At 39.5% G+C, this 25,145-nt stretch overlaps 2 protein-coding genes across 13 annotated transcripts in view; one reads left to right on the forward strand and one right to left on the reverse strand.

The window, feature by feature from the left end:
- usp48 (ubiquitin specific peptidase 48) overlaps window positions 1–4,549 on the reverse strand; it is a 101,622-nt gene extending 97,073 nt beyond the window's left edge. For 3 of the 9 annotated variants that reach the window (XM_021312775.2, XM_021312776.2, XM_021312770.2), the window contains exons 1-6: window positions 4,397–4,546; window positions 3,791–3,972; window positions 3,148–3,268; window positions 2,850–2,991; window positions 2,530–2,657; window positions 2,017–2,141 (exon numbers count right to left, since the gene is read on the reverse strand). In XM_021312775.2, coding sequence (XP_021168450.2) covers window positions 2,017–2,141; window positions 2,530–2,657; window positions 2,850–2,991; window positions 3,148–3,268; window positions 3,791–3,924 — 650 coding nt within the window. In that variant the 5' untranslated portion in view covers window positions 3,925–3,972; window positions 4,397–4,546. Of the gene's footprint in view, window positions 1–2,016; window positions 2,142–2,529; window positions 2,658–2,849; window positions 2,992–3,147; window positions 3,269–3,790; window positions 3,973–4,226; window positions 4,331–4,396 lie in introns of those variants that run through there. The other 6 variants (XR_002427384.2, XM_021312774.2, XM_021312771.2 and 3 more) reach the window with 6 other exon arrangements.
- The window catches only part of zbtb40 (zinc finger and BTB domain containing 40), a 51,348-nt gene continuing 30,085 nt past the window's right edge, over window positions 3,883–25,145 (forward strand). Inside the window, exons 1-6 of one of the 4 annotated variants that reach the window (XM_036151456.1) lie at window positions 3,883–3,961; window positions 7,344–7,526; window positions 7,782–8,215; window positions 9,325–9,518; window positions 12,398–12,596; window positions 12,673–13,056. In XM_036151456.1, coding sequence (XP_036007349.1) covers window positions 7,375–7,526; window positions 7,782–8,215; window positions 9,325–9,518; window positions 12,398–12,596; window positions 12,673–13,056 — 1,363 coding nt within the window. In that variant the 5' untranslated portion in view covers window positions 3,883–3,961; window positions 7,344–7,374. Of the gene's footprint in view, window positions 3,962–5,638; window positions 5,735–7,343; window positions 7,533–7,781; window positions 8,216–9,324; window positions 9,519–12,397; window positions 12,597–12,672; window positions 13,057–25,145 lie in introns of those variants that run through there. The other 3 variants (XM_036151455.1, XM_036151458.1, XM_036151457.1) reach the window with 3 other exon arrangements.

The raw sequence follows: 25,145 nt of genomic DNA on the forward strand, positions 1-25,145 counted from the left end.
TCTTGCTGCCGCCTACATTTCCCCGATTATACATCCCAAAAATCACCTTTGTATCTGTCTCCACTGAGAGCAACATTAACGAGTGATTGGGTTCCTTGTTCCAACCGAGATGTTACTTTTCCGATCAAAACACAGACCGGTGTTATGCCGAAAAGTGCATCCCTGCTGAGATATGCATCCCCTGTCGCTCTGTACAACCGAATATCGACGAAGAAAACAGATTGAAATGTGACCAACGCAGTTACTTGTTCTTAAATTAATGATATCAAAACGTTTTATTAAACCTCTTGTGGGAAAAAAAATTGTTATTTGGCAGATTCGTTTACAAAATTACGGGTGTTATGAACAACATTAAATCCAAAGTTTTTATCCGAGGTACGGAAGATTTATTTGTTGTGGTCTCTTGTCATTCACACACAACAATAAACCGTGAGAGCCGACGGGAGTTTTGAAACTGCAAAGCTTTGTCTTAAGTGGAAGATCAAGCGTGCATCTACACAGCACAGCGTTCATAGACCAGTGTGATGCATTCGGAAGCGTCAGAAAGCTATGGTGCATTCAGGAGCATGGGACATTTCAAACTTACAAGGAAAGAGGCATAAAACGGAATAGAACTTAACTCATACAGTAATGTACTTATCCAGAAACAGTGTGGGCTTTCTGACAATACTGAATGCTCTATAATTGTATTTCTGCTATTTTTTGATTATGCACATCTGTTAGCTTTTTATTCTGAAAAATCTATAATATTACAGTGTTTCCCGCAGCACTATCTTTATATTGAATATAATATACGCTACCGCCTCGGCAACATTCCAAAAAAAAAAAAAAAAAAAAACTAACTCGATATGCTTGCATGTTTATTTGACGTTAACACGTGTTTTTTTGTTGTTGCTTTCTCGCGTGCATATAGTGAATGGCAGGGAAAAAACAGGCAAAAATACATGGATACTTTGAAGCGAGAAGCAGGTCGACTTCACCGTTGGCGTCTGCATCGAGCCGCCCCCCTCGCCAGTCATCCGCGCAAAACTTGTTCCAGCCGACAACTCACCGACTCGCCTAAGCAAATTCCTGCGGGAAACACTGTATTACATATAATATAATATAATATAATATAATATTACAGCAGCAAATTATCAAAGTTTTTCAAGGGATGCATTTTGTGTTCGTCTCTAGAATCGTCGGCAATGATATGATATCGTGTGTGTGATGAGTGCAAGTGAAATTAAACTGAGATAAGAGATTTCGAAAGAGCGATATGACTGAAATAAATTCAACATGTAAATTCAATTTCAAATTCCAACCCTGTATTTTTAATCATAAAAATTTGACTTTGTCCGTGAAGAAATGTTACGGTCGTTTTTAGAACAGAACTGTGAATAATAATTATAAGATAAATAGCCCTCAGCTAATCTGATCTATTTTATGTTGTGCTAGTAATTCAAATTAAACTAATTTTATGCAAATGGAGAGCCCCTTTGATTAAATGTTGTGTACCTTACCTTGTTAAAACATGATAACATCATTTGAAAAAAATAATGTTTTAAGAATAATAATAAAAAAAACAAAGGTTGTTTTTGAAGAATTGATCATTCACTTCTTTTTTTGCCTTTTATTCAATTTGAAACATGCACTCTGACTCTATTGTTTAAATAATCACCTGTCTTGAAAGCTTCCAAAATACATCAGGGAGACTCTATTTTTCAAAATTCTCCCCTCCAGGGATTGGGCACCGGCATAAGTGCACCCTCCTACCTGATAGTGTGGGGCCTCCTTTTAATGAGATCCGAGCAATCTGGGCTGAAGCCCCAGGAGCACAGGTCAAACACCACCTATGTGGTGTACTATGAACACTAATCCATTCATCTCAACCTGGCTTAACCAAAAGAAATTCACATCTTAGCGACAAGTCATAATACAGTGGGACATAAATAAATAGTTTCTGGAATTGGTGTCTTGAGATGAAAAAAAAAAAATTTTTCTTGTATTTGAAGCACAGAATATAGTTGGCCTTACATTGTGACATAGAAGAACTGCCCACAGAATTGCTGTTGGATGAGATTTTGCAAGTTGGGATTCTTCTCCTTGGACAATGTCTCCTCCAACAAGGACAAGAAAAGATTGGAAAACTCCTGGGCATCCTGGTGATAAAAATAGATGATATTTAGAGATCTGACTTAAAAGAAACCCTAATTAATTAGCTTAGTGATTCTAAAATGTATCAGTAAACAAAATAAATACATTAAAATTCAGTCAAAACGATTTGCTGCAGTGCTGCTTAGTCAGTAGTTTAGTGGAAGTTATTAAAAAATACCTAAATCTAATAAAAATTATACACTGCAATTACAACACAGTTCCTTATCAAATTATTAGTGAATACAATGGGTTTACTACAGAGAAAAACATTACTGTTATCTATTACACATCAGTAAATCAGATTTTTTTTAAGTCTTCAAAACATGACTCCAGCATGATATTACAGTTTATTTCTGAAATAAAATTAGGACCAACAATTTGTGTCTTATTCACCTGTTGCTGTCCTGTATCCAAACCCAGTGCTTTGACCAGCCCTGAGGGGTCGATGTACTTTCTGTTGCTATTTTGCAGAAGTGCAAATAGATACTGTAGATGCTCACATATTGACTGGGGCTCATAATCTGGGAGAAACAAAGTTAAATAGAGAAAAGGTCTAAGGTTTTTTGAGATAATTAATGCTCTTGACATATAGACTTCAAGTTATCATAGTTTACATCTGCTTAAAATTTGGCAATTCCAAATATTTTCTATTCAATTTATTTATATAAAAATAACTTCCAAAGAACAGGCTCAAATGTAGCTTTTAGATATACCAGAATCAATATTGTGTTCCTGTGCCCTTGAATTTTGGCACTTATAAAGGCTCCTACGAAGCTCCAGGTTATGGAACCACACTTGCAGGAATGTGTTGACGTAACAAGTTGCACCGAGGTTGGTCAGGCCAACAAATATGTTCTGGAAGCAGGCAAAGAAATAAATAAATACAGAAAAGGTCAACTAGAGTATCTTCTAAAATTATTTCATGAATGGCACTATAACATCCTACTAAAGAACATTAGATAAAGAATATTATATAGGTATTAATAACGGGTTTATAACTTAAAATAATACCTTTTCTCTGCGTTCTGAATTTGGATCATCAATGTTATGGAAAGTGTTTTCATCAATCTCTCCAAGCCACACCTGTTCCCCAATACCCACAAGACAGTTTGGGTTCCCCTTGCAATTCCTCCTACAAAGAAAAATCATGACCATTGCCTTCCTTTCATTGACGCCACTTTAACTATCATAGTTTCTCTGATAAATGGAAATAATATCATGATATAACTGAATTTAGATGCTCTTTAGACGCAATAATCTCAATAAACGTTTATTATGTTGTCAAATGCCAGACTTGACAATAGTAAATACACAGCAGAAGTTGAAAGTAACACTAACTAATAATCATTTACTGGTATCACAGGTTGGGAGGGGGTAAAGCTACTAAGATTTACATGAACAAAGTGAATGTGTAGTATACCTCTATAAAGAGTACAAAATCAATCTACATACATGACACAGTTCTAAAGAAATGTATCTGAGGAAGCAAAAAGACAACAGAACTTTACCACATTACCACGATGAACAGAAAGTCGAAGCATGAAAACGCAGCTTTTTTGTTAACATCTCTATACAAAGAGAACCATCGAGTTCAACTTTAAATGTAACTTTCTTTCTGCACACACTCGAATAGTTTCAAATGTCCACATTGTACCTGCAGATTCCTCTGTTGCAGGCCGGGATGTTGATCCGATATGCTAGCTCTACATGTTCCTGCTTTATGTCTTCTGGTTTTACAGTTTCCACCCACAGCCAAGCGGCTTTCTCCAGTTTTACGCGGGGTGCCATTTTCCAAGGATGTAACGTCTACACCAGAATCAGAAAAGTAAGAAAAGGCTAAAAAAGAGAGACAACATTAAAAAGATAATTATTTCAACTACCAAACTATTCCATGGACATGCTAACACGGTCAGTTAGCCGAAGCTAAATTATAGCATGCAGCTCAATAAGAAATGCTCCTGTTCTCAGTATGCTACTTATTTTTGGCCCAACTAATGTAGGTTGATTTTAACTGTCACAGCAAAGTTGAACTTTGCAAAACAAACATACTCCACACCCCTATAGATCAAACGTTAAAATACGATAGCTACCAACAAATGGTAAATTGAAGCGCCTCCGCTGGACACTAAACTCGTGAAGTTAGCTGGCTAGCCAAAATTTAGCTAGCCCGACTGTTTGCGCTAGCAGCAAGACGTTCAGTTTCTCGCCATCTAACGCAGATGTAAACAGTTTATTGTGTTAATGATGGATATTATCGAACCTCTCATGCGTGAAGCTGCTTCATCGGTATATGCATAATGGATTATTACATCTTATTTGCGGTTTATTTTAGATTTAGCGCCCTTGCGTCAGTTTATAAATAAATAATTCCTCCACTCGAAATCAACGCGACGTCAACAAGTGACGCAAGCGACGTAAGATAAAGAAGAAGGCGTATGGGCATAACCACAGACATCATATACGTAGACGCGTCATAGGGCGCAGGTTCGCACGTCAACGTCACCGCCATATTGTATGTGGCAGAAAAAAGTTGAGTTCTGTTATTGTGAACGTGGATCAGAGAAGATGCCTCATTCCTGTGCTGCAATAAATACACACACACACACACACGTATATATATATATATATATATATATATATATATATATATTTGTGTGTGTATGTGTTATGAATATAAGAATCAATTTAGTAAATCTAAACATTGTGGTCTTCATTATTTCATAAAAACCGTTTCACATGTGAACCTTTAGGAACAGACTTTTTGGGTGAGTGTTAAAGAGGTTAAATTAATAATATGAGGGAAAAAAAGTCCTAGGTCAATAAAGTAAAAATAAACAAACAAACACAAAAGTGATAATGTTATGAGAAAAACGTCATATTATGAGAATTAAGAGGGAACATTTCCAGAATAGTCAGTTTGCAGAATTATTTCACTCCTGGAGTAATAGGGCCAGGTTAGATTATTTTAAATATTTTATTCTTTAGGAGAATAAATTCAGGAGAATGAAGCTAAAGGGATCCGAAAATAAATTAGTAATATTACAAAAACAAAAATACTACGAATACAAAGTATATTCAGAGATTAAAGTCCCTCTGATACTGTTTAAGTGACTGAGTAACTGCAGATTTGCCACATTTAAGATGGCGGACGCTCTGACGCATCGCAGCATAGGCAGAACCCGCCCAATGACGCGTCTACTCTTATATTATGTCTATGGGCATAACGATGGAGCGCCTGCAGCCGCGAACACTGCAAACCACGCCCTTTGTCCTACTAAACATAGCCATTTGTGCTACAGTGGCCTAAGATGCAACAATGTGCATTGACGTTAAAAGGTTAAAACACTATTAAACCCAATAACTTTTAGGTCTAAGTATCAAACCCACTTTTTGAGTAAGAGGTGTGTTTGGTGGCAGGGGAAGGGCATAGATATCCATATGGATGTCTATGGGGAAGGGGGCGTGTTTTGTAGCTGCTGCGCCTAATATCTTCTCAGCTTCCGTACCGCTCGTCGCCATTTTTTAAAACGACTGCTTGTACACACTGGAATTGTTCACCAAAGAAGTTTAAATAAAGCGCTGGGACTTTGAATAAAAGGTAAAGAGGACTGGCTGGAATATGGCCGATCTGTATCTAATAGATGTCTCAATTCTTTGTCCCTTTAGTATGTAGCTTTTTGAAAAGTTGCTTCATTCATATAATAGCATTTTTAGCTAATGCTAGCCGCTGACTGATTACAGACACGGAGACCGTTTTCATTTAGGTATAGACATGACGTAGACGTTCCTCTATTGCTCCTGTAACACGACCCAGAGGTGATGTAGCTGAGTTTGTGTCCCTCTATGTTCACAGGTGAAATTACATGAGCTGTGCAAATATTTTAAAAGGGGAGATATAATTTCAACAGTTTTAGCTTCCCTTCATTGGTAACCATCCACTGTAAATCATATATAAGGTTCTGAATTATCAAATTCCGTCATACATCAGAGCTGTGATTGCCTCATATGTTCCTAACAGAGCACTTTGGTCTCAGACTACAGGTCTGCTGGAGGTTCTACATGTAGAATGTCAGGCAGTTCTTTTAGTTACCAATTTTAGTTCGTGAGGCAGGTACACTGTTTACATTTAAGACCAGGCTTAAAACTTTCCTTTTTGATTAAGCTTATAGTTGGGGTGGCTTAAGTTATCCTAGACTATCTCTGTATTAGTGCTGCTGTAGTGTCAAACTGGATGTCTGTTGGTGAAGATTCTCAGTCATCCAGGTCATGATCAATACAAAAAAAGGTTTAAAAAAAAAAATAAAACAACTGGACTTCTATTCTTAGCTGAAGACGTCGGGTGAAGGAGGCCATTTAAGTAAAGCGAGAGTTCAGGTTTCAACTATCAAAAACTTCCAACACAGCAATAGGTTTGATTCCTGCCAAGTTTCACCCCAAATCACACCATACTTGCATGTGACCTGTGAGCCAGGCAAACTGAGCCTAACGACTCTTCATTGTGAGGGGCGATCAGTTCCAGGTAAATCTACATACGAGTCCAAGCTCTAACTAGGCCTTGTCAGCAGGTCCATAAAGCTTGGAACTCCGCACTACTGCAGACATTTTGAATTGAGAAAGCTTCTTGGATGGGAAACAAAACATCTTCAGCTTCAGAATAGAAGTCCAGTTTTATTTTTTTAACCTTTTTTTATTGTCAAAAAGGCTGTTCACCAGCTTACCAACAATTAACATTGAAAAGTCCAAACCTGCACCTAAATCTGGTTTTCCTGTCTGTCATTTACATCCTCAGCCTGAGAGGCGAGGCCTCTCCAATCATCCACTGCTCTAAAGGTTGGATGCAAAAAGGATCTTTACTTTAAAATAGTAAAGATCCTTGGGGTTGTGGGAAGAAATAGTTAAGAGATAGAGTCAAAATCTCTTCTGCTTCGAGCTGGAGGTTGATCTTTGACCCAAGTTAAGGTCCTGACACTGGTGTCGATGGCGTATAATGTAGGAGGTTCATCATGATCTGGGAGACTTAAAAAAAAAATACTTCTTCTAGGAGAGGAGTTTTTGAACATCCTGCCTGATTCCCTTTTTCTAAATTCCGTAAAAGACCCAAAGCAATCTATATTTACTCTTGTATTTCTGTTGCTGTTTTTTATATGGTAATATATAATAATATTGGTTTGAACTGAACAGAATAAACCTGAGCCTATGTGTTGCAGTCATCAGTTGAACTTGATATCTGTCATCACGATGATGGAGCTCCCTAACTTCAGCAGACAGCTAATGCAGCAGCTGTGGTCCCTGAGGAAGGAGGGTCTGTTCTGTGACTGCACTATCCTGGTGGGAGACAGTCCTCACCATGCTCATAAAGTTGTTTTGGCTGCCTCCAGCATGCTCTTCAGGTAGAGGTGAAAAGACTTATCTGCAGAGGATTCATTAAAATGAAGGAAAATTCTGAATTATCAGTACGTTTTACAATTGTACTTCTAGCTTCTGTGAATGGATCAGTTTTTTGTGAAACAATTAAATGCTGGTAATCAAATGTTGACAGGATAACAAAGTGTAAAAACAGTTGAGTAAAAGAAAAGTTGTAATTAGTAGATTAGTTTGAAACATTTTGAAATGGAATCAGTAAAAACACTGTGCCCTTTATACAGGTCCCTTTTAGATGGCTCTGACACTATCTCCATTGACACAACCGTTGCGTCCTCCCAGGAGTTTGGCTCGCTCTTGGAAATGCTCTACACTGGCAGGTTGCCTTTGGGGAAACACAACGCGAGCCGGATTGTTGCCGCCGCAGACAGCCTGCAAATGTTCGATGTAGCTGTAGGCTTTAAAAAAGTTCTCAACTCTCTGGTGAGTCAGAATGCCCCACTTCTGGACAATTCTAGGAAGACAACCAGCCAAGTTGAGACCTGCAAAACCAGGAGTGAGAACCCAGAAGTGTCATCCTCATCAAATAAGGATAACTCAGCTTCAGAGAAGATGGAGACAACAGCTGATCCGGAAAACAAATGTTGCCATGACAAGAAACAGGATCCAGAAGAACCAGTTTGTAAAAGATCCCGTGAGGAGCTCTCTGACACCTTAGGTTTGTTTCCACACATTACATCAAGTTAATATGTCTTTGAAATTCTCAATAAGTGCAGCAAGCATGACATCAGTACAATATAATGTTCAACAGAAATCCAGAGTAAAGAGGCCACAGTTATTTTTCACCCTAAGTAAAGACATATTTAAAAGTTTAAAATTAGTGAATATTCAGTCATTGAAAGTCTAACCGAATGCTGGAGATAGGCACCAGCAACCCCCGCGACCCCATGAGGGATTAAGTGGGTCAGAAAATGGATGCATAGATAGATGGATGAAAGTCGCACCTTAACTTAAAGACATTTCTTCAAGAAACTTAAAATACTATCTAAGGAAATGGTTGTTGTTTTGTTTAATGTTTTTTTTTTTTTTTTTAAACGATGTCCCCAGTATTACCATTTTGGTTCCCTTGCTATCAGCAACTTGTACAACCCCCTGTTTTCAATTTCAAAAGGTTGGAGCATGCAGGTAGATGGATCTCTGACCATTCTTTGCACAATCTCCCTAGACTGTCCAGATTCCTAGCCCCTTTCTCATGCTGTTCTCTCTTCAGCTCAGCCCACAGGCTTTCTACAGTATTTGGGTATGGGGCAGAAGCAATAAGGGTAATTTTGTGTCTGGTAAATCATTTCTGTGATTAGTCCACGGTAATTTTCTGGCTCAAAGACACAATGACGACCCTTTTTAGTTTCCCATCCGAAATGGACAAATGTTTAGAATATATTGGCATGCAGAATTGGCAGGGGAGCCATTTCAAATATAATATGCTGCCAAATATTGCATCCAGGGAGTGATTACAGTATTAGTGTGGTGGCCAAGTGGTTGGAGCGAGGCATTTGTGTCTTGGAGAGGCCAGAAAGGCCACCTGTTTGAAACTCCGTCTGTCACTCTGGGTTCCTGAGCAAGACCCTTGATCACAAATTGCTTCCCTGCACCACTCAGTGTGGCAGCTGCCTGCTCCCTAAGGGATGGGTTAACTGCAGAGAATGTTTCCACTCTGTGGGACTATAAAGGGAAATATTTGATTATTTAAATGCTATTATTGCAATTAAGATTACAGTTCAATAACACTGGACTCTTCTCAGCTGAAAGATGTATGATCTTTTACAGGACCCGTAAAGGCCAAAACATCTGGGAGTGCAGCAGAAGAAAACAGAACATCAAGAGCAGAAGGGTCAAGGGGACCAGCTGCTCAGCTGCTGCAGCATTCCTCTCAGATGGTGGAGCTCCTAAGCAACATGCCTTCTTTCCTTGAGCTGCTGAGCCAGGCAGCGCATACCAGTCTCAATGAACAGGACAGACAGGTACAACTGGTCCTCCCCACCCTCATTTCATCGCTTCAGTCTTACCACCCAGGCAAAAAGACATCTTGTTCACATTGGCCTTTTCATTCTGCTTGTATACTTCCTTTCTGTTGCCAAATCTAAATTGATTGGCAGCCATTCATTCAAAGGCAAAAACTTATCATAGCATGATAATTCAAGATGTTGTAATGGACCAACAAAGATGCAAAAATTCCTGCTAGAGGAATGTAAGAAATATAAAAAAAATCATAATTTATGTGACTTCATCTAAAAGACATTTTGTTTCACTGTGAGTGTTTAGGTCCTACATGTTAATAATTATACCCTATTTCTGTTGTCTGTTATGCACACTTACTGAATTAAATATGCATATATCTGACATTAAAGCTGCAAGATGCTTTTCAATTTAACAGCCTCAAATATGTTTTCATTGCAAAAGCTTGGCTTAAAAACACAAGTTAAGCCAACTTGTTAGCACTTATAAGCACTTTAAAAACAGCACAGCTGACCAAAGTGTTGAGCAGATATGTACAGCATACATAAACTCATTAAAGATCTTATAAGCAACTAGAGTAAAATACAATAAAAAAAACACATACAACATGTAAGTAAATTGAATAAAATGGATAAAGTGAGCTCTGTTATGGTACATCAAAAGCTAATGAGAAAAGGGTGTTTTTTCACAGCAGATTTAGAAACAGATAGTGAAGAGGCTTGTCTGATTCAATTCAATTTTATTTATATAGCGCAAATTTAAGAAACATGTCATCTCGAGGCACTTTACAAAGACAAATCAATCATATTATACAGATTGGTCAAAAAATTCCTATATAAGGGAACCAGTTGATTGCTTCAAAGTCCTGACAAGCAGCATTCACTCCTGGAGAAGCGTAGAGCTACAGGGAGAGTCATCTGCATTGTCCATGGCTTTGCAGCAATCCCTCATACTGAGCAAGCATAAAGCGACAGTGGAAAGAAAAACCACCTATTAGCGGGAAGGAAAAACCTCCAGCAGAACCGGGCTCAGTATGAACGGTCATCTGCCTCGACCCACTGGGGGTTACAGAAGACAGTGCAGAGACACAACAAGACAGACAAACAAGCACAGAAGCACACATTGATCCAGTAATCTGTTCTACATTAGATGGTAATAGCCGGTGATCTGTCTTCTCTGGATGATGTCACAGTTAACAGAACGTCAGACCAGGTGTACCTACTATGAAGAAAAAAGAGAACAAAAAGTTAAAAGCTGAAATGACAACAGTCATTTCAATGTAATGCAATGCAAATCTGGAGAACAGTAGAAATCAGTAGAGTGAGAAAAATAGGCCCTGATGTCTTCCAGTAGCCTAAGCCTATTGCAGCATAACTATAGAGGTAGCTCAGGGTAACATGAGCCACTCTAACTATAAGCTTTGTCAAAAAGGAAAGTTTTAAGATTAGTCTTAAAAGAAGACAGGTTGTCTGCCTCACGGACCAAAACTGCGAGTTGGTTCCACAGGAGAGGAGCCTGATAGCTAATGGATCTGCCTCCCATTCTACTTTTAGAGACTCTGGACTCTGATGTGTAATGTCAGTATGTTCCAAGGCCTTGGAGCTGCCACAGAAAAACCTGCTTCCGCTGCATCTTCAGCACATTCAGTAGAAGCTAGTTCGCTGACCTGAGTGGGTGGGAAGGGCAATGCACTTGCTAAAGCTCTTAGAGGAAGGGTGGGCCCAGACCATTTCAAGATTTACAAACAGATAAAAATAATTTTAAAATGAACTAAACTGAACAGGCAACCAGGGTCAATGAGGCTAAATCAGGAGTTATGTGCTCTTTCTCTTATTACAACCAAGATGTAACCAGCTTCATGACAAATGCATGGTAGAGTTTAGTAAATAGAAATAAAAACTGGATTACTCTGCGTCTATTAAATTCAATTTTCAATTCAATTTCATTTATATAGCGGCAATTAATGAAACATGTCATCTCAAGGCACTTTACAAATCTGTATATAATACACTGCACCAAAAAAGTTAAGCTTGTGAAAACTTACTTATACTTATAGTAAACAAAACATATTTAAAATAAAAATATTTAAAGCATGTTACTACATTAAGCAATACAAAAATATTCATGATCATGATACATCAGGGAAACAAAGCAGCCACTGGCCAACATGATGACCCAGCAGCATCATCAGGCCAAGATTCTGTGATTTACACTCATCTGCAGGCCAGCAGTAACTCTGTCAGAGATAAAGATGTTCTCATCCTGGATGGGTAAATGGACTGAATCTATATAGCACACATTCATGCACCGCACATCGACATGTGACGGGGGGAAGCTGGAACCCACAACCTTCCAATTGCAAGACAACTGCTCAACACATTGAGCCACAGTTGCCCAGATAGGGAAGGGCATTGGTTTGAGAGGGCAGTAAAGCAGCCATTTTTGTAAAGAGAATTCACCCGTCTTTAAACAGGGATGGAGGCCTCCGGGTCCACTTGTCCCCCTCTTAGAATGCAGTTATTATGAGCATGACACAGACCCCTGGGAACAATAAGAGGCAATCAGAGCACTAAGGATTGGACTGTAGGCTGATGGTTCTCTTTTGCACACGAGCAACCAGTTTTGATTGTCACAGTTTAACTTGTTGATCCACTATGCAATGGTTCTGCTGATAAGGCTGAGTTTACCTTGAACTCCTCAGACTGAAGAGGTCTCTTGGAGAAGAAACAAAATGTTTCAACAAAGAACCCGTCCAGACAACCTACTGAACTTTTTTTTCTACCTGGATTATTGAGATGCATCAGGATATGTTCTTTAAACTTTTTTCAACAGAAACAGTCCTGCTTCTCTCTGATCTTCAGTGTTAACTGTCTGTTTGTGTCAGGTTGTCACTCAGTGCTATGAGGACACAGACCCTTTCTCAGTGTTGGAAAAGCTGATAGGCAGATTGAGGAATGGAAGAATCAGTGAGGGGTCGTTCCTTCATCTGCTCTGGAAGATTCAGAAGAAAGCTCTGCTGAGTTTCCCTGCTCCACTGCTCTCTCTGCTGGAGGATCTGGACAGAAATACACTCCAAAGTGAAGGTGGAGAAAAGTACTTTGATCTGTTAGCTGTTTTTTGTGCTTTTTCATATGTCTGACCCTTCTCTGTATTTTATAGTTCGTGTAGAACAGCCACATGACTCCACTAAGGAAATAAAGTTAGAGAAAAAGGCAGACATTGATACCAATGAGGGACAGAGCAACAAGGATGAGACACATGCAAATGCTGGAGCAGAATCTTCATCCTCTGCCTCCTCCATCTCCAAGCGCTACCCTTGCCAATGGTGCAAGAAGACTTTTAACTTTAAGTGCCGCATGCTAGCACATGTGAAGCGTTGTTCCATGTCACAGGAGTGTGAGGTTCAGTGCCCACAGTGCCCCAACAAACTGCCAAGTCAGCGAGCTCTGCAGCGCCACCGGGGTGAGGTTCACCGTAACACAGCACGGGTGAAGAAAAGGGTGGCATGTGACATCTGTGGCCGCAATTTCGCCCACCCATCAGGTGAGAGTCTTGAATGACACCTGACATATTGTCTCTGTTGTCACGGGAACTTTTAAAATAAGTTAAATAAAATGATTACAGGGATTACAAATACTTAAGAAGGGTTGGAAAAAAATCCTACTTTATAAATGTATCAATTGCTTATAGATGCGGGAAACCAGAAAGATACATACACTACACACCTGTAATCTTTTTCCTCACTGTGTGACATTAAATCAGACTAATCTTTTCTTCTTTAGGTCAGTTGGGGTTTCCTACGTTATTTCTATTTGCTAAATGCCAAAAAGAACTTAGAGATGTTTTACTTTCTTCTAAATCAGATGTTTGCACACAATTTCGTAGATTCTTAGATTACTTTGTTAGAATTACCTTTAAACTGAATGACATGTTCCCTTCCTTGGGTTTCCTTCCACAGGCTTCTGAATAATTTGCTGGAAATTGTCTCATTCCTCCTGACAGAAGCGGTGTACCGGGAACCGGGTGCTAAGCCATTCAGGGATTTATTGACTAACAGAAGTATTTTAAAGTCTATTCTCTGAAATACAGGGAGCCAGTGTAAGGACTTTAGAACTGGGGTGATGCGCTCTACTTAGTCTTAGTGAAGACACGGGCAGCAGCGTTCTGGATCAGCGGGAGCTGTCTGATCCACTTTTTAGGCAGACCTGTGAAAACACCGTTGAAGTAATCAATCCGACTAAAAATAAACACATGGATTAGGTTTTCCAGATCCTGCTGAGACATTAATCCTTTAATTATGGAAATGTTCTTCAGGTGATAGAAGGCCGACCTTGTAATTGTCTTTAGATGCTTTTGGAGGTTCAGGTCTGAGTCCATCACTACACCCAGATTTCGGGCTTGATCAGTGGTTTCTAGCTGAAGCAACTGAAGCTGTGTGCTTACTTTTAATCGCTCTTCTATTGGTCCAAAAATGATTACTTCAGTTTTGTTTTTATTCAATTTAAGAACATTGTGGCACATCCATTCATTGATTTCTTCTAGGCATTTACTCAGTGCTTGAACTGGTTCATAGTTACCTGGTGACATAGTGATGTAGAGCTGTGTGTCGTCGGCATAGTTATAGTAACTGATGTTGTTTTTTATGATCTCAGCTAGAGGGAGCAAGTAGATATTGAATAGGAGGGTACCCAGGATGGGACCCATGGGGAACTCCACATGCGATTTTTGTCATCTCTGATGTAAAGTTACCTACTGACACAAAACAAGTCCCTGTCCTTTAAGTAGGATTTAAACCAGTTGAGTGCTGTACCAGAAAGGCCGACACAGTTTTCCAGGAGTTCTAACAGAATGGAGTGATTGACAGTATCGAATGCTGCACTGAGATCCAATAGTACCAGCACTGTGGTTCTTCCACAGTCTGTATTTATATGGATGTCATTAAACACCCTGATAAGGGCGGTCTCTGTACTGTGGTGGGCACGGAAACCTGACTAGAAAACGTCAAAGTGGCTGGTTATTGATAAGAAGGTGTTTAATTGCTGAAACACAGCTTTTTCAATAATCTTACTGATAAAGAGGAGGTTTGAGATGGGCCTGTAGTTCTGGAATAGTAGTTTGTCTAAATTGTTCTTTTTCAGCAGTGGTTTGATAATTACTGTTTTAAGGAACTGGGGGAAACACCTGACAGAAGGGACGTGTTTATTATATGAGTCAAATCAGACGCTATGACAGACAAAACTTTCTTAAAGAAAGCTGTGGGTAGAACATCAAGGCAGCAGGAGGAGGAGCAGTACTTGGCTGCTGAATGATCTCTAAGCTTTTGTAGTTTATTTGGCTGAATTGGGACAAGATTTGTCAAGATAAGTTCTAGTTAGATACAGCTTTGGTTCTGGAGTTGATATGTATGTAGAAACTGATCCTCTAATCTTTAGGATTTTCTCAGTAAAGAAGTTAGCAAATTCATTGCAGGCCCTGGTGAAGTGGAGTTCAGAAGCCACGGACACAGGGAATTTGTTAACCTGTCAACTGTGGCAAATAAGGCACGATTATTATCAATGTTTTTGTTGATGATCTCAGAGAAGAAATATTCCCTTGCATTTTTCAGTTATAAGTTATATCTGTAAAGTCTCTCTTTACAGATGTCACAGTGAACCTGGAGTTTAGTCTTTCTCCACCTGCGTTCAGCTTCTTGACGCTCCCTTTTTTTACTTACAACTGCTGAAGCATTTCTCCAAGGAGATTTTTTTCTTCCTGGAAAAAAACATCACTTTAACTGGAGCAATGCAGTCAATGATATCTGAAACTTTAGAATTAAAACTATCTACTAGCTCATCTACTGAGTTGCAGCACAAGGTAAGCTTGGATAAAAGTTTCCGTGTGACTGTCCTTAAAGGTGCGTTTTTACCTTTTACTCATTTAACCTTTGGCTAAATGAGTCGCTGGAAATGATGCTTTCAAAGGTAACAGAAAAGTGATCAGATAGGGCAACATCAGTTACATTGACGCTCGAAATCTTTAGACCTTTAGTGATGATCAAGTCTAAAATATGTCCCTAAAAAACAAAGTTTTTAAGTGTGTCACAGTTCTTTTGCACTTCTGTCTTTAGGGTTGTCAGCGTGAAATTTGAAGTCTCCCACAATAATTAAACAGTCCTAATCAGCACATATCACAGATAGGAGGTCACTAGGATCATTAAAAAAGTTTGATGTGGACTTAGGAGGCCTGTAAACATTCAGAAACATAGTTCATACCGGGCTCTTTAGCTGGAGAGCCAGATCTTCAAAAGAGTTGAATTTTCCCCAAAACACCTTTACACTTTAGTGAATCATTAAACAAATTTGCTACTCCTCCACCTTTCCTTTGCTGTCTGCTCTCACAAAGAAAAGTGTAGTTTGGAGGAGGCGACTCCATCAGACAAGCTGCTTCATTAAATTAATGAAGCAGCTTGCAGCCTTTGGAAGATGCTAGTTTAGTCACATAGCTGGGATTGTCAGAATGGCTATGTAGAGAGTATGTCAACTGTAGGCCAATCTTGAAAACTTTGTTCATGTTATGAGAAAATTCCAGAAAAGGAACATCTGGGCTTTGTGGAAAAGAGGGGGAGGTGGGTGAAGTCTTGACCGGTGTTTGTGGGGATGGAGGTTTTTGGTTCTCTTTGGAAGTTTAAGGGGAGTCCTATTTTTGCTCTGTTGAGATCTGGGATGAATCCTCCTGTAATTCTGATGTTGCCTCTTTCTGTGTCATCTTTCTGGCTATCTTTATCTTGGCCTGTTCAGACTGTAGTGGGCTTATCATTTATTTTAGCACTGGTTGAGCTTTGTTTTGGGACAAAGTTGATGGGGCATGGTTCACAGAAAAGAAGATGTTTGAAATCAGGCATTTGCACCTGACCTATTTAGAGAGAAACCTTCTCTGTTGAACAGATGTCTCCTCTCCCAAAAGATGTTAAAGTTGTCTATGAAGGTTACAGCTGTTTGTTTGCATGTTTTCTTTTCAGCCATTTGTTTAGCATCAGAACTCTTGAAAAAAAAATAATCTCCACAATGAATGGGCACGAGAGGGCCACTGAGAAACACCTTGACATTAAGGCCATCAACTAAATTTAGCAAACGAATGTAATCCTCTTTTAATACTTCTGATTTTCTTATCTGGATGGCGTCACCCAAGGCTTCAGCTTGTACTACGAGTTTTTCCAGGGTCGGGCATTCTTTCATGGTCCTTGGAAGGATGTCTGATATATTAAACACCAGGCAATAGTTTAAATGATTATACATCAACACCTCTATTGTTTTTCCATTACAGAAGTATTTATTCCCACTTACAGATCCATTGCATAATATTAGGGTTCTTGGCCTTGTGGCTTGTTTTTCCCCTGGTAGTTTAGAGCGAAGATTGTTGACATACCTTTGATTGTTGTCGTGATCCTCCTGGGTCTCATGTTGGAGTGGAATGAATCTGTTTAGTAATGGAATTCCAACATTTTCAGCAGGTTTACTCCTATCATTTGTTGTGAGAACAGCCCGATGTTGTTTCACCTTTCTTGGCACACTTCTCTGTAGTATTGGCCAGGTTTCTTTGTCTAGGTGTGGGGTTCATTGATCTTTTTTTGCCTTGCACCCAGAGTGGTCCAGGGATTCTCATTTTCCTCAGGGAACTGTTTGTTCGCTGAGTTGCTGGGCTGGTGGTCACCGTTCGGAATCACAGCCAGGAATGTTTCGTTTCCATACGCGGCATTTACATCATAATCCACTTCGAGTCCGCGAATTTTCAGCTCCATAACAGCTATTTTTTGTAGAAGCGTGTCAAAGTCCTCTGTGGTGAAGGCAGGCAACTTTGGAATCAGGTGGTTCTTCTCCAAATCCACTTCATGTTTAATTCTTTCCATAACAGCATTGTTTCTGAGAACTGACTCCTCTCGGGTGTAAAGAGGCAGCTTGTGTGGATTAGCTCAAAACTGAAATAGTCCACATGGGGGAAAAAATCTAAATCAAAAATAAATAAAAAAAAATAAATAAAATAACTAGGGCTGGGCAAGGTAACGCGTTAATTTCGCGTTAATTCATTAGACTATTAACGGCGATATTTATTTTATCGCGCATTAACGCATGTTGCTCACATGCTTTCAGTCAGTGTCAGTCAGCACGCGCGCTGACTGCAGCGCGCTGACTGCAGCAGCACTCTCCCGCTCCCCCTCCCCTCTCATACATGGCTCAGCGGCGCCAGCCAATCAGCACGCAGGCTCAGCCTGGCCCGCCCACTCAGCTCTCACACAAACTTAATACACAAACAGCTGAGAGAGACAGCAGCAGCGGAAAAACACGAACAGGGGAAGTAGCACCGTTTGGCTTTATTTTAATACCGTAAATGAAATCAAGCTGTATGTTTTGTAAAAAGCCGGTTCATTTCCGTGGAAACACAACAAATTTATCTAAGCACGTGAAAAAACATGAAAACGTCGAGCCACAGAAACTGAGAGAGGAGAGGAAACTTCTGTCATTGCCCCGACAGACCCACAGACGTCACTGACTGAGGCGTTTCAGTCCTCCAGGGAACATCCAGGTAGATCAGTGGATGGATGGATGGATGTTACTGGAGCCCACACATAACATGTAGGACCTTGAAAGAACCCAGTACATATATTAAAAAGTGTTATTTAAGATAAGATAACATTAGCTAATCCTTTTTTTATCCCACGACGGGGAAATTTATAGGATTAAAGCAACAGGCAGGTGCACACAACACAGACAAAATTACATAAGGATTGAAATATATAAGAGGTGGATTAGCGAAAAAACACTGAACATTATTATTATTATTATTATTATTATTATTTAATTGTAATAATAAAATAAAAACCACAAAACCCAAAAGGTCAACAGTTTCATGATACATCAAGCTTAGGGACTGGCTAATATACAGCAGGTCAAAAAAGGCCATATTTTGGCTGCAGTGCTTGCTGTTCTCTTATGAAGAAAAGATCAACTAGTGCACTAAATTCAATAGATGGGTTGAAAATATCCAGTATAAAATAAGTGCTACAAATGTTACAACACTTTTGTTCATATGGCAGCAGAACATTAAAATAAAAGTGCTCTTTACACTACTTTTGAATTCATTCTTGGAGTTTGTAAATACAATGCGATTAATCGCGATTAATCGCGATTAATCAGGGCGATTAATCGCGATTAAATATTTTAATCGTTGCCCAGCCCTAAATATAACTAAACCCAACTTTATGTAGTTTTGGCTAAGGGATAAAAAGGAGAAAAAAGTCAAAGGCAGGAACTTGCAAGCAAGCAGGGAGCAGAGAAAAAAGCGTCCGAGCAGGCAGAGAGGCGAAGGCAAGTACCCCGCCTCTTGCCCATTGACAGCTGGAGATAGGCACCAGCAACCCTAGCGACCCCACAAGGGATAAGCGTGTTAGATAATGGATGGATGAATCTCATACCTCACCCTGTTTTTACTTCTTCTATTAGTCGCTGGTTTGTTGTGTTAATCCAGTTTATTGCTGACTGATTATTCTGAAGGTTCTAGCTTCCTATCAACTTGATTTAGCAATAAGAAAAATAATGGCAGCTTTCAAAGTTAATGGGCATTGGAAAGTAGTTTAGGATGCAACTACTCATGTTAAGCCCAGACATGAATATTTCGTTGATCTGGAAGAGAGATTTTAAATAAAGATCGACCCTGAAGCTGAGAAACATTTGTTTCTCAGGCCATAATCAATTAATTACATCTGCAGGATCCAGGTGAAAAACTGAAGATGTTTCAGACTTAGTTAGAAAGGTGAGGGCAAGAGCAGAATTTAAACTTGACAAATGAAGTACAGGAGTAAGAACGAATTGTTGAACATGGACTAGTTTTTGTATTCAATTCAATTCAATTTTATTTATATAGCGCCAATTCATGAAACATGTCATCTCGAGGCACTTTACAAAGTCAAAATCAATCATATTATATAGATTGGTCAAAAAGGTCCTATATAAGGAAACCAGTTGATTGCTTCAAAGTCTCGACAAGCAGCATTCAGTCCTTGAAAAAGACCACAGGGAGAGTCTCTGCATTGTCCATGGCTTTGCAGCAATCCCTCATACTGAGCAAGCATGAAGCGACAGTGGAAAGAAAAACCACCCATTAGCGGGAAGGAAAAACCTCCGGCAGAACCGGGCTCAGTATGAACGGTCATCTGCCTCAACCGACTGGGGGTTACAGAAGACAGAACAGAGACACAACAAGACAGACAAACAAGCACAGAAGCACACATTGATCAAGTAATCTATTCTATATTATATGATAATAGCCGGTGATCTGTCTTCTCTGGATGATGTCTCAGATAACAGAACGCCAGACCAGATGTACCTACTATGAAGAAAAAAAAGAGAAAGAACAAAAAGTTATAAGCAGAAATGATGACAAGCATAATTGAAGAACAGTAGAACTCGATAGAGTGAGAAAAATAGATCCTGATGTCCTCCAGTAGCCTAAGCCCATAGAAGCACATCCTCATAGGTAGGTCAGGGCAACATAAGCCAATCTAGTTGTAAGCTTTGTCAAAAAGTAAAGTTTTAAGATTAGTCTTAAAAATAGACAGGGTGTCTGCCTCACGGACCAAAACTGGGAGTTGGCTCCACAGGAGAGGAGCCTGATAGCTAAAGGATCTGCCTCCCATTCTACTTTTAGAGACTCTAGGAACCACCAGCAGACCTGCAGTCTGAGAGCGAAGTGCTCTGTTAGGAACATACGGGGTAATTAGAGCTCTGATATATGATGGAGCTTGATTATTATGGGCTTTATACGTTAGAAGAAGAATTTTAAATTCTATTCTTGATTTAACAGGAAGCCAATGAAGGGAAGCTAAAATTGGAGAAATATGATCCCTTTTGTTGATTTTCATCAGAACTCTTGCTGCAGCATTTTGGATCAGCTGAAGACTTTGAACTGCATTTTGAGGACTTCCTGATAGTAAAGAATTACAATAGTCCAGCCTTGAAGTAACAAATGCATGGACTAGTTTTTCAGCATCACCCCTGGACAGAATGTTTCTAATTTTGTCAATATTCCGGAGGTGAAAAAAGGAAACTCTGGAAACCTGTTTAATATGGGATTTAAATGACATGTCTTGGTCGAAAACAACACCAAGATTTTTTACTTTATTACCAGAGACCAAGTTAATGCCATCCAGATTAAGTGATTGATTAAGAACTTTATTTTTTGAGGACTCTGGTCCATAGATCACAACTTCTGTCTTGTCAGAATTTAAGTGCAGGAAATTTAAAGTCATCCAGCTTTTGATGTCATCAAGACATGACTGCAGTCGAAGTAACTGATTGGATTTATGGATAAATATAGCTGAGTGTCATCAGCATAACAGTGGAAATTAATCCTATGCTGTCTGATAATTTTGCCAATCTGAAGCATTTATATATATATATATATATATATATATATATATATATATATATATAGTAAAGAGAATTGGTCCAAGGACTGAACCCTGTGGTACTCCACAAGTGACCCTAGAGTTTGAGGAAGATTGGGTCCAACATGCAGGTAGAAGGTTTAGATGAAGCTAAAATTTTAGATAGCTCAGAAAACTCTACTGCTTTTAAACAGTTCAGACACTGTGCAGGTTCTAAAGATTCCGCTGCCTCACTTACTGAGGGTGAGGTAATCGTGTTTGGGATTATTTTATTTTTAATGGCATCAATTTTATTTATGAAGAATCCCATAAAATCATTACTGCTAAGAGCTATATGAATGGATGGATCAACGGAGCTATAACAGTTTGGCAACTGTACTGAAGAGAAATCTAGGATTATTTTTGTTCTCCTCAATTAATGATGAAAAATATGCTGCTCTAACTCTGCGAAGGCTCTTTTTATACAACAATAGACTGTCTTTCCAGATTAGGTAGGATTCCTCTTGGTGTGTAGAGCGCCATTTTCTCTCCAATTTCCTAACATTGTGCTTCAAGGAACGCAGCTCTGAATTAAAACAGGGAGCCAGCTTCCTGTGAATGATCACCTTCTTTTTCAAGGGAGCTACATTGTCTAATGGAGAACGCAATGAGGAAGTCACACCATTAACAAAGGTGTCGATTTGTGAATGGGAAGAAATGGCATGGCTGCCATCTACAGGGAATTTCTGCAATACTGAGGATATTAAAAGGGGGACAGACTCTTTAAGTTTTTATACAGCATTATCCGATCAAGATCTACTATAATGGAACGCTCTTTTGGGGGTGGAGAACTCAGTTAGATTATTAAAAAATTATCAGATAGGACAGGGTTGTGAGGAAATATCGTTAATTCTTCACAATCAATGCCATATGTCAGCACAAGGTCTAAAGTATGTAACCAAGAGTGCGTCTGTTTATGCACATTTTGAACAAAACCAATTGAATCTAGGATAGTTTTAAAGGCTACACTAAGGTTATCACATTCAGTGTCAACATGAATGTTAAAATCACCCACTATAATAACCTTGTCAGTGTTAACACCAAATCAGATAGGAAGTCTGATAACTGATCCAGAAACTGAGTGTAACGGCCTGGTGAACGATACAAATCAACAAACAGAAGAGGTTTTATTGCTTTGCAATTTGGATGAGGGAAACTGAGGGTTAAATGTTCAAAAGAACTGTAGTTAATAATTGGCCTGGGACTAATTAATAAATCAGACTGAAAGATGGTTGCCCCTCCTCCTCCTCTTCCCACAGATCTGGGAATGTGGAAATTTGGATAATTGGAGGGAGTTGACTCATTTATACTAACGTAGACCTCTTGTAGCCAGGTTTCTGTGAGGCAAAATAAATCAATCTGATTATTGGAAATCAATTCATTAACTAACAAAGTCTTTGGAGGGAGAGACCTTATATTTAATAAACCACATTTAATTGTTTTATTTTTTGGTCCAAAGTGAGCCATAATGATTTTTATTAGATTATTGTACCATCACTTCTGGATAGAATAATTCTAATTTTGGCAATATTCCAAAGGTTAAAAAAGTAAACTGTGTAATAAGGAATTTAAAAGAGCAATAAGCGAAATTTCACCACTAGGTAAGGCTTGAGCACTGCCTGTAGACCAAAATAAGATGTGTAACAAGCCGCGCCTCTCTACCTCTGCTCCAGCTTCAACCTTCGTTTAAATACACAGCAAAACAACATCACCTTTCAGAGTAACATGTATAGTGAAGAAGTAACTAACTAATTACTTTATAATGCTGTTAGCAAGAGAACATTTTGATCCGCTGGGCATGCTCTTGACCATTTTGTGCCTGGCGGTGGCATTATACAGGCTGGGAGCGGCTTAGCCCTCAGTGGCAGCTGTTTACATGCACACACATGCACCCAGTGGAGGAGGAGGGGGACTGGAAAACAACACAACGAGATTGTGTGTGACGTTATACCATAGTCCATCTGAAAAGATACATTTAGTTACTCATAACATTTTTTTAGTTCTTTCTATCTGAAATAACATTTAGCTTATTGCCCCTTTACATGACAAGTCCTGGTTAAAAATAACACAAAAGTGTTTTTACTTGATTACCAGCAGAAGATATAATGGCATCCAGAATAAGTGATTGATTAAGAAGTTTATTTTTTAAGGACTCTGGTCAAAAGATGACAACATCTGTCTTGATAGAATTTAAGCGCAGAAAATCTTAAATCATCCAGACATGCCTGTAGTCTAAGTAATTGACTGGATTTGTTAGGAGTAATAGATAAATACAGTTGAGTGTCATCAGGTAACAGTGGAAGTGAATTCCATGCTGTCTGATCATTTTAGCAACTTGAAGCATATATATTTCAAATAAAACATTTATTTTAAACACACCGAATAACACAAAAGATAATTTCCTCGTAAACCCCCCCACAGTAAAGAAAGTACTCTTCAGCCACTAAAGGCAAATCACATCTGAACATGACAGAAAACTGGTAGCCATACTAAAACAAAAACTTCAAAACACCTGCACAGGTACTAAACAAAATAGCCGGCATATAAAAGAAAATACCCCAAAATAAATCGTTGCAGGCCTGTTAACTGTTTTAGCTAAAGAAATAGTCCTTTTCCAACTGTCCTTTACTCACAGTGAAATGGGAAAAACCCTGTGTCCGCGCCGCACGAGATGTCCGACCGAGTGGCTGAGGAAGTCCCTCTCTCATCGCCGGAGGAGCCTCTGGCTTTCCTGGCCACCAGGGTGCTATCCGGGCAGTGTTGCTCCCACGCCGGCTACTTCAATTCAATGCAGTTCAATTTTATTTATATAGGGCCAAATCATGAAACATGTCATCTCAAGGCACTTTACAAAATCAAGTTCAATCATATTATACAGATTGGGTCAGATTATACAGATTGGTCAAAAATGTCCTATATAAGGAAACCAGTTGATTGCATCAAAGTCCTGACAAGCAGCATTCACTCCTGGGGAACCGTAGAGCCACAGGGAGAGTCGTCTGCATTGTACATGGCTTTGCTGCAATCCCTCATACTGAGCAAGCATGAAGCGACAGTGGGAAGAAAAACTCCCCATTAACGGGAAGGAAAACCTCCGGCAGAACCGGGCTCAGTATGAACGGTCATCTGCCTCGACCGACTGGGGTTACAGAAGACAGAGCAGAGACACAACAACAGAGACAAAAAAGCACAGAAGCACACATTGATCTAGTAATCTGTTCTACATTAGATGGTAGTAGCGGGTGAGCCGTCTTCTCTGGATGATGTCACAGTTAACAGAACGCCAGACCAGGTGTACCTACTATGAAGAAAAAGAGAGAGAGCAAAAAGTTAAAAGCTGAAATGACGACAGTCATTTCAATGTAATACAATGCAAAACTGGAGAACAGTAGACTGAAGAACAGTAGAAATCAGTAAAGTGAGAAAATTAGACCCTGATGTCCTCCAGCAGCCTAGGCCTATCACAGCACAACTATAGAGATAGCCCAGGGTAACATGAGCCACTCTAGCTATAAGCTTTGTCAAAAAGGAAAGTTTTAAGATTAGTCTTAAAAATAGATAGGGTATCTGCCTCACGGACCAAAACTGGGAGTTGGTTCCACAGGAGAGGAGCCTGATAGCTAAAGGATCTGCCTCCCATTCTACTTTAAGAGACTCTAGGAACCACCAGCAGACCTGCAGTCTGAGAGTGGAACCACTGGCTGTTCGGAAACCAGGGCGCTAACTTGAGTAGCTACGAGCCGCATCTGGCAGTGACTAACTTTTCTGAGCCTGCCTTGCGCTGGGTTGAGGCGCATCCACTCGGCGAACATGTAAACTATAGTCCAAACACTCAATGCAACTATGCCCCGCAGAGCAGATAGCAAATGCGGTGGTTCTCCGGCAGCGTTTTTTTCCCTCCGAGCAAAATGTCTCTTTTTCTACATTCTTTTACTCTCACCTAGCAGAGAAGAACAGGACTGCACACCGCAAAAAATATGGGGTCTCACTCCCTTTTTCGTCTCCTCCGTCCTTAACTCCACCCTCTCCCCAGCTCTTCCAGTGCATTCCCAGCTAAATGTCCCTCTGGCATGCATGACATTTTTAACTCATACACAGACAGGTTTATACAGCACACTTATAACAATTTTGTCCTGTTTCTGTTTCTTGCTTTTTAAATGAAATACTGGTAAAG

This window comes from Fundulus heteroclitus, chromosome 20 (assembly GCF_011125445.2).
Source record: "Fundulus heteroclitus isolate FHET01 chromosome 20, MU-UCD_Fhet_4.1, whole genome shotgun sequence".
Classification (NCBI taxonomy): Eukaryota; Metazoa; Chordata; class Actinopteri; order Cyprinodontiformes; family Fundulidae; genus Fundulus; species Fundulus heteroclitus.